This window comes from Motacilla alba, chromosome 4 (genome assembly GCF_015832195.1).
Source record: "Motacilla alba alba isolate MOTALB_02 chromosome 4, Motacilla_alba_V1.0_pri, whole genome shotgun sequence".
Lineage (NCBI taxonomy): Eukaryota > Metazoa > Chordata > Aves > Passeriformes > Motacillidae > Motacilla > Motacilla alba.
In genome coordinates this window covers 22995139-23008064 of record NC_052019.1, presented here as the reverse complement: position 1 = coordinate 23008064, position 12926 = coordinate 22995139, and the positions used below count along the sequence as shown (strand labels likewise).

Sequence of the window (12926 nt, the reverse complement as noted above, 5' to 3'; positions counted from 1 at the left end):
ATAACAGAGATATAGAGGCCTATTTTGTAAGTTGACCTAAAACAGGTTGTTTGAATGGAATTGGTAATTTTTACACTTAGCCAAACTTGGGATGATAAATACTTGACTTGCCAACAGGTGGCCCATGTAAAGGTAATGATTATTTCCCACCATAGTGTTTGCATAACTAGCTTTGCTTTTATTCCAAGAAAGGTGAAATTACACTTCTAGGAGCAAATTGTCAAGTGAAAAATGAAGCTGTTTTACTCCACCTTAACTTTCTTAATTATTTCAAATATTCCCAGGAATAAAATTACAATGTCTAACTGTTAAAGGATAATATTTTTAACTGAGAGAAAAGTGTATCAACAGCAGTTCAAGAAGCTATCCATGACAGATCTGGCTTCAAAGGAATTGTGTTTACCAAAGTTTTCTCTGAGCATCAGCATCACTTTTACTGCCCTCCACTTTCTTTATCTTCTCTGCTCTCCATATTTTTAAATTAAAATGGTTCAGAAGCATCAGCATACAACACTCATGGCCCAAAAACACATGCAGGATCAGGTCCTACCACAGACCAAAGTTCACAGGTCTGGTTTCCCAATCCCAAATGCATTTAGGAGATGGACCAGGTTCAACAATGTTTGCTCTGGCTTGTGCAGAGGCACCTCTGGGTATAGACCAGCACAATTCTGGGCAGCTCAGAAGCTTTACTGAAAAAAATCTTAGGTCCTGAGGTTCCTAGGATTTTAATGGATTTTGTGAACCATACAAATCAGACTTTGGTGCCTAAAATTTGTGCCTTTATCTTTGTGAACTTGGGCTTGCTGCACTAATGAAAGATCTTCCTTAGTGATCAGCAATGCAATTATGGGACAGAGAGAAACCTGTGTCTCACTGAATAAGAAAACTGTATAGAATAAATAAATCTCTCTGAAGCTTTGTCCTTTTTTATTTAAAATAAAAAATAACCCTATCAAACCCAAATATTTGGATCATTTCTTACAGTGATTTGCAGTGTCCTACAAGGGTCAGTGTATTTTGACAGTTCCATCAACAGACTGGTGATGAATGCAAGTCATGACAAATAAATCAGCGAAGGAAAGACTGATGGAGTTGTAAAACACAATGGGGAGGAGCCATTTGTGTAACATTCAACGGGTGAGATCTACTCAAAAGGCAGTTGGGATAGGGCTGAATGCAAGGTTGTGGCATTCAGAGTAATAAACATAAGTCATGCCTGCTACATGGGACATAACCAGAGCAAGTGGTGCTTCTATAAAGGATTTAAGGTTAGAATTGAAAACCAACCCACCCAACTCCATGTGACTTGCTAGTGAGAAGGTGTGAAGAAGCAGGCTTTGGCCAGACAGAAACTTGGGGAGAAGAAGGAGGGATTAACTTAATCCCTGTACATAGCAAAGGTGAAAAAGGCTGAAGCTCTAGAGAACTGTCCAAAGACCAAAAAGCAATAATTTTAGGTGAAAAAATTGTGAGCTAATTGTGAGCTTAGCCTGCAAGTTTTATTCAAAAGATAGAGTTGTGTCATGATTAAGTGACTTAAATATCACTACAAGGCATAAGCAGAGGTCTTGAAAAACTCTTTAATCTATCTAATCCTATCTGGAAGCAAAAGCCAGACAAATTCTCATGAGAAATACTGCACACTTGCTTGTATGATGGAGTGGTTAGCAAACAAGCCATACAGGGATGTGGCAGGGTCCACAGCTCTCTGATTCCTTACAGCCAAGGTCCTTGTGGAAGATACAATTTACTCAGATAAATGCTATAGCACCTAATGTGCAAATAACACTAAAATGTAATGGTCCATGTCATATACAATCACTTGTATTAAATTGTCTGGTGGACCATTGCAGCTTTAAAAGTCAATGAACTAACTACTCTCAGAATCCAGGGTGTCTTATTTAATTGTGCTCAGAAAGAAAGCTCAGTGTCTTGCAGTTTTGGTTGTTAGCATGGTCATTTCCTGTATGTCTACATTTCCTGTGCTCTCTGCTTGTGTTCAAATGCAGAATAAGGTTTCTGAGATTTGCCTTCCTCTTGCTGGCTTGCAGTGCTGTACTTGGTTTAAAGCATAGCCTCTCATCAAGGAGTGAGTCTCTTTAGCTTTTGTCAAGTCCTGCTGTAATAATGGAAGAGACAAACACGTCAGTCATTGTAACACAAGCAGTAGGCAACCCAGAACCTTGTCAGATCACTCTTTGCACCAAAGAACAAGAATTGTCCCCCACCCCTGCTGCCAAAGTGCATTTATTATTTCCTGCTTGACAGTTACTGCAGATGTCTAGAGGAGCAACGGGTTGTTATCAAATGGAAACTGTACGGTGCTTCTCATGCATTTGCCACCTTTCACCACGGAATGTGGCACCTGGTGCTTGTGCTGTTCAGGAGGAAATGGATTAACCGATGAGTGACTGAGAGGGAGGAGAAGGCTCTGTAGGGTACCTCTGTTTTCCTGTCAGTATCTTCTCTCTGCCAATTCTTTGTAATCTCCTTCCTACCATTTCAAAGAGGTCTTGAGATTTTGAGGTACTTGATGGCATCCATTCATGTGCCTTTGGTGTCCTGTGACAGCAGCTCTTGATGCCTGGGATGTGTGGGCAGGTGATCCTCAACCATTCCCTCAAAGAGGAGCTTTGCCTATGTCCAGGATGTGCTGTCCCTATAGTATCACTTTTCAGGCTGGTGTGGCTTGTTCCTCTGTTTTTCTGCAGCCTTAGTCCCAGTTTGAAAAAGAAACTTGCAGAACAACTACAGGAAAATGAAAGAGAGAGAAGAAATTCTCATGGTAGCTAATAGCTTTTAACGAGTGTCCTCCTTCTTCATTTGTCCAGGTTTTATCACGCTGTGAATGAGTTTGACACCATGACCGCTGAGGATTCTACTGCAAGGATGAGCAATGATTCCACCAATGTGGCCACCACAAAAGTCCCTGAAGGTGTTGCCGGTGCACCCAACGAGGCAGCTCTGCTGGCCCTCATGGCTCGCACTGGATACAGTATGATCCAGGAGAACGGGCAACGCAAGTACGGAGGCCCTCCTCCCGGCTGGGAGGGCCTGCACCCTCCTCGTGGCTGCGAAGTCTTTGTGGGCAAAATCCCCCGCGACGTCTATGAAGATGAGCTCGTCCCCGTCTTCGAGTCTGTCGGCCGCATCTACGAGATGCGCTTGATGATGGACTTTGATGGCAAGAACCGTGGCTACGCCTTCGTGATGTACACACAGAAGCACGAGGCGAAGCGCGCCGTCAGGGAGCTGAACAACTATGAAATCCGTCCCGGCAGGCTGCTGGGTGTCTGCTGCAGCGTGGATAACTGCCGGCTCTTCATCGGAGGCATTCCCAAGATGAAGAAGAGAGAGGAGATCCTGGAAGAGATTGCCAAGGTGACAGAAGGCGTGCTGGATGTCATCGTGTATGCCAGCGCCGCAGACAAAATGAAGAACAGAGGCTTTGCCTTTGTGGAGTATGAGAGCCATCGAGCAGCAGCCATGGCCAGGAGAAAACTCATGCCAGGAAGGATCCAGCTGTGGGGACATCAAATTGCTGTTGACTGGGCTGAACCAGAGATAGACGTGGATGAAGATGTCATGGAGACTGTTAAAATCTTATATGTGAGAAATTTAATGATTGAGACCACAGAGGACACCATTAAAAAGGTGTTTGGTCAGTTTAACCCCGGCTGTGTAGAGAGAGTGAAAAAAATACGTGATTATGCCTTTGTTCACTTTACAACCAGGGAAGATGCCATCCATGCCATGAACAACCTTAATGGTGTTGAACTAGAGGGCTCATGCCTGGAGGTTACCTTGGCCAAGCCGGTAGACAAGGAGCAATACACTCGTTACCAGAAAGCAGCAAAAGGAGGGGCTGCAGCAACCTCTGAAGTAACGCAGCAACCTAACTATGTTTACTCTTGTGATCCATACACACTAGCATACTATGGATATCCATACAATGCCTTGATCGGGCCCAACAGAGATTACTTTGTGAAAGGTTAGTAAGCACGATCAGGGGATGTGATGGGCAGGTTTGATCTTCAGCTGATGCCAGAGGTCTGCCTCAGCCAAAGGACAGCTAGTGCCATGCAATTTTTTCTTAATACTCTTGTATAGGCCTATTTGTCATATTTCTGTTGGTTTTACTTTAGTTTATGACTACACAAAGTGTATTTATCTATAAATAATTGCAAATGTACAAGATAGTATGAGAGCGGTATCAAATATACAGGGTTAAGAATAGGTAAAAAACAAGCATGGGATGGGGAACAGGGGGATCTGGCTTTTATGAGTGATGTACTATGTCTGAGCAAGTCTAAAGATTCCATCATCTGATGTCTCCTTTCAAAGAGCTGGATCCTATGACAGAGTGCTCTGGAGGCGTGGGTATGGTGACCTATCCAAAGGGAAGAAGGTTAGGAAAAAGCCTTAGTTAGGAGCTCTCTAGGTGTCATTTACCTTCCACATTAAAATGACAGCAATGCTGTCCTTCATAAAGTCATTTGAGAACTACAAGCAGAAGGAATCACGTGAGTGAAAAATAATTCTTTTATTATGTGTACCTTAATTACTTATCTGTTAGAGTCATTAAAAATTAACCAAAAATCACTTATTCATTAAAAAACCCTAATGGCTATAACTGGTATTATAATTATAACTGTCCTGTACTTACAGGAATTAGAGTTTCCTGACATTTGATGTGTATTTCCACAGAAGAAGCAATTTAGCATAATTACATTCTTAAAACACCCACATAAACCGAGAAGTATTTTTAACCCTAGTCATTCAAGAATTTCAGCTTCTTCTCAATTTCCAGATTTGTACTAGCAATGAACTATGACAGAGTTGAGTAAAAGTCTAAATATTCAATTAGACCATCATAAAATACATCAATACTGCAGTGTTCAAAGTACTGTCATAACACATGTGGAGTCACTAAGATGAATAAAGTCAATATTTTTGGAAATGGGTTATATACACCTAATAAAATAGCAGAGAAAACAATGAAACAACATTAGTGAAAATATCTGCAGTCGTGGGACAGTGTTGATTAAAGGGCAGGTGTGACCTTGTGCCATCTCGGCAGGGTCCCATTGCAGCCAGTTGACAAGTTGGGTCTCCTCTGGAGGACTGCTGAAAGCAGAAGCTGTTCCTAATGCACAGAAATCAGCCAGAGGATCCCCTCACTCTATACTGACTGCATTGAACCTGTAACACTTGTCAGAAGAGTTCCATCAACTTAAATGAGCAGTTAATATTGCTCACAAATATCAAAAGCTAAACGAGCATAGGCTTACTGGATGCTTCTCAGGCACTTCTGTTTCCTAAGCAGGGTCACTAAGACTCAATCATGCTGACTTAAGCAGCCACATTTCTAAGTGCAAGCCCCCAGACTTCAGCCTGGGGTCACTTGTGCTACCCATGGGACTCTCACTCTCCATTATTCACCACCTTCTGTGTTGTTATCATAAGCAGGCAGCATACGAGGCAGAGGGCGAGGTGCTGCTGGCAACAGAGCTCCGGGTCCCAGGGGCTCCTACCTGGGGGGATACTCCGCCGGCCGTGGAATCTACAGCAGGTACCATGAAGGCAAAGGAAAACAGCAAGAGAAAGGATTTGAACTGGTTCCCAACTTGGAGTTACCTGCAGTCAACCCAGTGGCCATTAAGCCTGGTGCAGGTTAGTATGTGTAGGGAGGGGAGGAAAGCAGGGGTGGTGGGCAGGCCCCCTCTCCAAGCCCTGTCTCAAGCATGTGAGGACCCCTCCAGGGCCAGTCCACCACTGCAACTGCAGCAATGGGGATGTCTCCAGGGTTGGGGCTCAGTGCTCCCTTGTGCTGAGCGTCTCCTGGCCCTGGCCAGACTTTCTTCACACAAGAGGCACACAACAGGCTAGGGGACACAAATATCTGGGAGTTCTTCAGGCCAAAGTAAAAAGGACTAAAGCAACTCCTCCTCCTCCTCCTCCTCCTCTCCCCTTTGGCATTTGTTTAGGAGGAAGCAGACTTTCCTCTCCTTCTAGTCATGTAAACCAGAACATGGTGACTAAGATCAATCTTCCTCTCTTTTAGTGTCTTCAATGCTAATTTCACCCTAGGAGATTCCTATCCTAGATTTCCAGCCAGGATGGAGCCCTGCCCTGTTTAGTCATCTTGCTCCAGTGGTACGAGGCTGAGAAAAGGATCTGGGGCTTTCCCATTGTAGGAAAGTCCCTGGGTGAGGCAAGCTCCTCCATCTCCATCAGTGGCATGGGGAAGGAGCAAGGCAGGGAGCCCTCGGGGTCCATCTTTGCAGCTGTGCAGTGCCTACAGGAGTGCTCTCGTCTCTGCTGGGCTCTGATGGGCCAGTCCAAGGGCTGGGGGAGGGATTGCCTCCTTCTGCTGCTTTGTCAGCTGAGTACCCAGCCCTTGCCATTCCCAAGTGAACAAGAGGAAAGCTGAAGCTCTGCATTTCTTCAAGATCTTCTTTGGAAAGATTTTTATTTGAAAAAGTAGCCTGAGGAAAAAGGTCCTTGAAGGGGATGGGGACCCCATCCTAAAGTCCTGATGTCTTCTCTCTATTTTTCTTTCCAAGTAAACTGTAAATGGCAAGATGTAATCTCTGCTTAATAATAGAGCTACTGTGGTTTCCCAAAGCATGTTTCATTTATGTCAGTGAAAATTACAGCTTGCATCTAATGAAGTCTGTGAAGAATTCCTCATAACAGCTGGATGAGAAAATATCAGAAGTCTAGAGACAAAGGAAGGCTGTTAAGATTAGAGTTGGAGAAAGATCAGACTTCCTGAGAAAACTACCCACTCACCACCAGAAAATATTACCACTATGTGTGTTTGCAAAGATACTTTAGGAATTCCAGGTATTACTAAAGGATGCTTGAAAAGTGAGCTTGGAAATGCAAGCTTATTAGTGGTGTCTATATTTCATTCGACTGCCAAACAAAAGCTTGAAGGTCAAGTCAAAATGTTTCTACACTTGGAAGAATGTTGAGATTCAGCTTTTTTTTTTTTTTATCAGACCTTCCCCTATTGCGTGGTTCCAGCACAGCCTCTGAACACAGAAGCACCTGGTCTGTTTTCCCCAGTCAGATCAGCTGATCTAATAAGAGGTACCACATGCAAGAATTACCTCTGTTATTAAGAGGGTATGATTTTGAAAGCACATTACCAGAACAGAGGAGTAGAAATGTACTGACTGTAAAGTCTCCTGCCTACTGTTTAGACCAACATTAAAGCTCATTTTTTTGCAAATAGTTGGAATACTCCTGGGAGGTCACCCCAATACTCCAGTTGCCTGCTACTGCTTTTCTGCCAGAAGTTATTGTAGAATCGAGCATGTGAGCTCTTTGCCTTGGTAAGAAATTATCCAGGATATTTAAACCAGAGATAAAACCGGTTTGACCTGGCCAGGTGGACCTAATGTAAAAGGAGAACTGGAAAACCTCATGAGTTGGGGATTTCTGCTTGAGGAAACAGTAGTGGTGCACTGGTGGAGGACACATCTCTGCATGAAAGATATCTGATCAGCTTCCTTGTTGCAGTCTCCAGGATCAGAGCAAGAGTACTGCTTTCTGTCACCTCCTTCCACCAGGCATAACTGCACACTTTAACATTGCAAAGTTTCATTGCACCGAAATAAACCTGTTTACATATTAGGCTTCATTTCTGGCTTAGTGGTCGCACCTCCCATAAGTGCCAACGCCACCTCTTAGTCCATCATCCATTATTTATTGATTACTTTATTTCCTTGTGAATGGCCTTACTGCTAAAAAGCTCGCAAGCGGAATGCTGACACGTGCAATATGAGGCAATGATGGAAATCATAGCATCACAGAATGGTTTCCATTGGAAGAGACTTTAAAGATATCTAATCCAATGCCCCTGTCATGGGCAGAGATGTCTTGAACTAGATCAGGTTGCTCAAAGGCCCATCCAACCTGAATTTGAACATTTCCAATAATGAGCAACACAAAACTTCTCTGGACAACCAGGGTCTCATCACCTTCATTATAGAGTATCCTTTTCTTATGCCTAACCCTTGTCCTATCACTACAGGCCTTACCATAAAGTCTTTCTTATAGGCTCCCTTTAAGTACTGAAAAGCTCCAGTAGTGGTCTTTATCCCAGAGGCATCTTTTCTCCAGGCTGAACAACTCCAACTCTCTCAGTCTGACTTAACAGCAGAGGTGCTCCATCTCATTTAACATCCTCTGAACCTGCCCCAACAGGTTCACATCCTTCTTATATTGGGGACCCCAGAACTGGACACAGCACTCCAGGTGGAGTCTCACCTGAGCAGAATAGAGGGGCAGAATCACCTCCCTCAACCTGCTGGCCACACCGCTTTTGATACAGCCCAGAATACAGCTGGTTTTTCTTGGCTACAAGTGCACATTGCCAGGCCACGTGCAATTATTTTGATTACTGGGAATGTTCAGCAAAGAATGTTTCTTCCCTAAGCAAGCCATGAAGCTCCATTTTGGACCATGTACAAGCTCACTATCCTGAACACTATTATTGTGACCAGAGAGTTCTCCCTTTGAAAGACCATGGCTCTAATTACATCATGTTGTCCAATTTCTCCCAATGAGGGAGAATTCCCTAAAGAGAAGTTTATTGGAGTTTTTTTTATGTCATTAAGTAGATTGATCCTGTAGCAGATAGATGGCTAAATAAATAAACATATTTAGCCAAGCTAGTCCTGTGAAATGCTGGTAAAAGAGCTGATATTTTCACAGGGTTGGCCAAAGGATGGCATGTAAAGCAGACCCATTGCTGCCTGTAACTTCTGGAGTACAAACCACAACTTTCTGTCCTGGAGCAGCTCTTCCTATGGCAGCTACATATTCCTTGATGTCAACAGCTGAAGCAGGGACCTCACTCTTACCCCTTATGCTCAGGCCACACTCTTGGCCAGAGGGAAGGACAGCAGTGGTGAGAAGGGGTTGTGTAAATCTGGGTCACAGCTCCCAGTCCCCAGGAGGACTCTGGCCCTAGGATACTCGTGGCAGGAGCATGGGGGAAAATGCTGGACCAAACAGCACTGAGCCTGTCACTGTGCATCAGCTATGGTGCTCCCATGCATGGGAGGGAAGAGGTGCCCCAGGTCCCCTGCCTGCACAAAAGGCAACCTCCCCTGCTAAGAGCAGCACAGGATCACTGCTGGAGAGTTGGCACAGCTGGGAGGGAGAGCCTTTGACAAGAGGTACTGGAAACTCTCTCCTGATGTATCTGATATGTCTGGTCTCTCCTAGTGGCCATCCCTGCCATTGGTGCCCAGTACTCCATGTTTCAGGCCGCACCACCAGCCAAGATGATGGAAGATGGCAAAATTCACACTGTTGAGCACATCATCAACCCTATAGCTGTCCAGCAGGACCCAGCCAGTGCAGCAGCTGCCGCAGCAGCTGCAGCCGCAGCTGTAATACCAGCTGTCTCAACACCTCCTCCCTTCCAGGTGAGCTCAGCACAGAAATCCTGCTTCCCACACATCCTGCTATGCATACCCAGGGCGGGGGGAAAGCCTAGTCTCTTGCCCTGCTTCTGTTCGGGACATGCTCTTGAGGATGTCACAGTGCCCAAGAGCCCTGGAGTTCATCTGACGTGTCTTAGACATCTGCACACTGGGCAGTTGCTTTCCCCACTGTGGGGGACCCAAACTGTGAGGGGGGAGCAGCCTCCCGTGACAGCATAATTCTCAATCAACAGGGCACGTACTGCCTACCCTCTCCATTACCTCCTTCCCTTCTAGGGGGTTTGCCATTCAGGGCATGGAAGTGGGGATGTCACAACAAAGTACATTTTTTGAGGTCTGAACCCTTTCCTTCCAGGGTCGCCCCATCACACCGGTGTACACCATGACTCCCAACGTGCAGCGGATCCCTGCCGCTGGGATTTACGGGACAAGTTATGTGCCATTTGCAGCGCCTGCCGCGGCCACAGCAACGATAGCCACGCTACAGAAGAACGCGGCCGCTGCCGCCGCCGCCTACGGGGGATACGCTGGCTACATCCCCCCGGCATTCCCAGCCGCCACCATCCAGGTGCCCATCCACGACGTCTACCAGACGTACTGAAACTGTCGGCAGAGGAGGGTGGTGGAGAAACACACACTGAAGGAACACTTTACTATTTATGAAGAAAGAACTGTCTGCGAAAGAGTAAACATTTGGGCTTGGTAAAACAATGCAGAAAGTGAAGAATGTCATAGAAAAACATGTTTGAAATATTTTCTATGCTTGAAGTTTTCACTAACTTTTTTTAGGCTATTTTTAAAAATTTAACATGCCTGTATTCATACATTTCCAAAGGACCTCGGTGCATCCAGCCCACCACTGACATGCATTTATATGCACTGCAGTAGGGTTGCATAGGGTCTTTTTTTTTTTTTTTAGCAGTTATATTTTCAATATATTTGTGGTATGAAGGTTATTTTTTAGTAATTTCTGCACTCCAGAGATGTCTATTTTGTAGTGCCTTTAATAATATATCAGCTATATATTAAAAAGCACACCTGAGCAGCTAGGGAAAGTTTTAACAATATATTTTGAAGAGTATATTCAATATTTAAAGAATACATACCTTAGTTGTTTTGTTTTATTTTGTTTTGTTTTTTAAGAAGAAAACAACAAGTATCTTATTTAAAAATTATACTGGAAAGTGCAATTTGAAAAATGTGCAAGACCTCTGCATTTTTTGCTGGCATTAATACAATCTGCTCATTCTCATTTGAAATCACAAGTAATATTGCCTGTTTGGGAGAAAGAGAAAAGAAAAAAAAGCCTCCTCACACATACCTCTTCACAGTGTGATTTGCAGGCTTGTTTTTAGCTACAGAAAGGCTCCAAGTTTTCCTCAGCAACTGGATTTTCTATTTATTGAAGCTACTTGTAGTTGCAGCATGTACAGAAACGAGTAGCTGATGTTTCGTGCGAGGTGTCTTGACTTAGATCTTCATCCAGTATAAAGCCAAGGCTTTTTCTCAATGCTCTTCATTTTATTCATTGAAGTATATGTTGTAGTGACTGAGAACGTATGCTGCTGTTAGCAAGAGTAGCCACGCTCTCGCCAAGAGGATGTGAGCATTACTTACTCATTGCTCCATCACGTTCCATGAGAAATTTCAAAGGTACTAGGGGTGGTAGTGATACTGGAATTAGTGAAACAGGGCTAGCCTCCCTCCCAGCTTCCCTTCCACTCTTAATTCCCCTTCTCCACAACTGGAGTTGTACATGCACATCAGGGGTGGGAGTGATTAGACCCAATGATTTTAAGACATAGAGCTTGTAAATATCTTTTAATATACATTTTTAAAGTCATTTTATGTTGCAAATTTACATGGTATGTGGTTTGCCACAAAGCAAGAACCTTTTATTGCAATGTTATAAAAAAGTTTGTTTTATTAAGAAGTAAATATATTCTTGCAGTGTTTTGTGGCCTGTTTAAAGGCTTTTGTTTAGTAGTGCAGTGAATGTAAAATAGAGTAAAATGGTAAAAAGTGTCTTGCCCTTTGTATGAAGTGCATCAGCTCTACAAACACAAGTCTGGTGACAAAAGGTGAGAAGTAGGGAGTCAGTAAACAATGTTCCTTTACTTTCTGATGTATAAGTACATACCAAAGGGGTTTCACATTGGCCATATTTTGACAATTGAACCACTTCCAGACCACACTGAGCTCAGTTAAGTGACCTTTTTAATACACTGCTTTTGCTTGCCTCAAAATTGAGCAGTTGTATTTTAGGTGCTCTTGCTCAGACAAGCTGAGCTCCCCTTGACCCTGTCAACCCATTAGCAAAAGCACTGTGAGGTTACCCATTAGGTTGGACTCTGCCCCTCCACGCCCCTTCCCAGGAAACTTTTATTGTCTGTACGGGCACATCGAAAGCACACCCAGACCTCAGCCCCAAGGTCCTGCCCTTGTGTAGGGCAAGAGAGGAGGAGGTCTGGGCAAAGCCTGAGGGGTAAGCCCCCAGCCAGAGTCCAGCACTGCCTCCTCCAGTCCTCCAGTCTAAGGTCTTACATGGCTCAACACTAAACGCCAGCGTGGGTCCTTGGGCCACGCACAAACAGCCCTGGGGCCAGGAAAAGGCAGCCCAGTGGTCTGGGCCTCTGCTGGCCCACTCCCAGCCCCACGCCATGGCTGACCCCCAGAGGAGACAGGAAGGGTGATGGCTCCCTTCCCACTAATCCTCCCCCTGCCAACAGGACAAGGGACCTGCTGCTCACAGAGATGGCAGGAAGAGAAAGGAGCCAATGAGGGAAAACCGTGAGGTGTCCCCAGCCAACAGTGGGTGCGGCCCATGCCAGGGTAGTAGCAGGCAGCACCCAGGATGGAGGCAGGACCCAGGCATGCAGGCAGCCAGGTCATGCTGAGCCTCCTGCCCATGCCTGTCTTGACATTTACTTCTAAACCATTTCATGTACACTACTACTGAGGTAAGTCTAATAACTTGAAATGTGAACATCTTTAGGTTAAGAACAAACTATTCTAAGAAAAAAAAAAGTATATGTAAAAAAAAAAAACAAAGCTAGTGTGCCTTATTCTCAAAAGAGCTGATATTTTAGATATTTTATTGTATCTCTCTTCTCTGTATTGTCAGAAGCCTCTGAGTTTATTTAGTTCTTGCTCCATTTATGGTACATTTCTAGGATGTAGTGAATAAAGCATTCTTTAAAAACAGAGACTGTTACTTCATTGCAACATCCCACTCTGCCAAGGCTGTGCTCCCCTTCAAGCTGGGAAGAGGGTGTTCAGGGCAGGAGGGGAGCAGGGCACTGCAGCTAGCATCCCTGCAGGCTCCTGCAGGGAGGGGAGATGAACTGTCCCACTGACTTCTCTGTCCCACCACCTGCAGAAGACAGTGACCTTCCCAGCATGCATACTGGGCATCTCTCCATTCTTCCAGCATCCTCTGAATAACCTAAATCTCTCTTT

The 12926-nt window shown here is 44.6% G+C and overlaps 1 protein-coding gene across 7 annotated transcripts in view; it reads left to right on the top strand.

Moving 5' to 3' along the window:
* RBM47 (RNA binding motif protein 47) overlaps nucleotides 1-12671 on the top strand; it is a 75696-nt gene extending 63025 nt beyond the window's left edge. For 6 of the 7 annotated variants that reach the window (XM_038134875.1, XM_038134878.1, XM_038134874.1 and 3 more), the window contains 4 exons: nucleotides 2835-3994; nucleotides 5470-5676; nucleotides 9247-9449; nucleotides 9823-12671. In XM_038134875.1, coding sequence (XP_037990803.1) covers nucleotides 2866-3994; nucleotides 5470-5676; nucleotides 9247-9449; nucleotides 9823-10068 — 1785 coding nt within the window. In that variant the 5' untranslated portion in view covers nucleotides 2835-2865 and the 3' untranslated portion in view covers nucleotides 10069-12671. The remainder of the gene's footprint in view (nucleotides 1-2834; nucleotides 3995-5469; nucleotides 5677-9246; nucleotides 9450-9822) is intronic. The other variant, XM_038134873.1, reaches the window with a different exon arrangement.
* Nucleotides 12672-12926: the final 255 nt, after the last annotated feature.